Consider the following 1,048-nt stretch of genomic DNA (forward strand, 5'->3'; position numbering starts at 1 on the left):
GGTGGAGGGGGGGGCGTGGGGGTGCTGGGCTCGCCGGTCTTCCCAGGAGCCAGCTCCTCCGGCCTCCTGTGGCCTGGGTGTCTGGCCTGACGTGTGTCTGTCAGACAGGTAGGCCACTTAGCAAAGCCGGGACTTCTGGGCTCACTGCCCGACTGTGGGCACGCTCCCCCCATCGGGGCGGACGCTCTCCAGCACCCAGCGTGCAGGCTCACCCGTGGCTCTCACTCTGAGCGGCGTCCTGGGGCCTGGCGCCCGCCTCCTCCGGGGGGCCTCACAGCTGAGCTCCAGCGCAGGGCCCTCTTTGCAGCCCACAGCCGAGGCCTCAGTGTGTGGGGCCCAGGGCCGCCCCTGGATGCTGCTAGGCTTGGGCAGAGCCCGGGCGTGCCGCTGCTGGGGTGCACACGGGTAACGGGCCCCTTGGGAAGGCCACCAATGGGTGGCCCTTCCCCAGCCTGCAGGTGGTCTGGGGGTGCCGGGGGTCTTGGGGGACTCCAGGCCCTCCCTTGGGCCTTCTCTTCCCTCCCTCTATTAGATCCAAAAGACGGTGCGGTTTCACGCCCCCCAAACCTCCACGGTGTGCCCCTGCCCCTGCCACCGCTTTGGGGGCCGCCTCCCGCTGCCTCGGGAACAGGTCGCCATGCCCTACTGGGTGCCTCCGGTGCTGAGGGCGCCCCGGAAGGTAAGAGGGAGGCCTGAAAGGGGGGCCCAGAGAGTGGGGGAGCCTCCCCCCTGTGGCTCCCGGTGCTGCAGGGAGCCGTCCTGCTCCCCTTCCTCCCTCCTCTGCCTCCCCACTGCAGCCGCAGCTCTGGCAGGTGCTAGGGGGTGACTGGGACGGGCCGCGCCCTCGGGCTCACTGGGCAGTGGCCGCGGGGGCCGTGACCCTGCCCAGGGCCAGGCCAGGTGGCCGAGCTGACCCTTGGCCCACATTCTTTTCTTTCAGGCAGTGATAAGGCAGCAGAGCGCTAAAGACGCCCAAGGTAAGTGGGCACACAGAGTGGCCGCCTGCGCCCAGTGCGGGCGTGACATGGGGCTGCGCTGGGGGCTGCGC

At 70.3% G+C, this 1,048-nt stretch overlaps 1 protein-coding gene across 1 annotated transcript in view; it reads left to right on the forward strand.

Annotated features, from left to right (window-relative positions):
* Positions 1–1,048, forward strand: part of LOC105853426 (chromosome unknown open reading frame, human C16orf95) — a 13,341-nt gene that overhangs the window by 3,578 nt on the left and 8,715 nt on the right. The window contains exons 4-5 of the mRNA XM_012722863.1: positions 533–679; positions 941–977. Coding sequence (XP_012578317.1) covers positions 533–679; positions 941–977 — 184 coding nt within the window. The remainder of the gene's footprint in view (positions 1–532; positions 680–940; positions 978–1,048) is intronic.

The sequence above is a fragment of the Condylura cristata genome, unplaced genomic scaffold (genome assembly GCF_000260355.1).
Source record: "Condylura cristata isolate star-nosed mole 26May11 unplaced genomic scaffold, ConCri1.0 scaffold00009, whole genome shotgun sequence".
In the NCBI taxonomy this organism is placed as follows: Eukaryota; Metazoa; Chordata; class Mammalia; order Eulipotyphla; family Talpidae; genus Condylura; species Condylura cristata.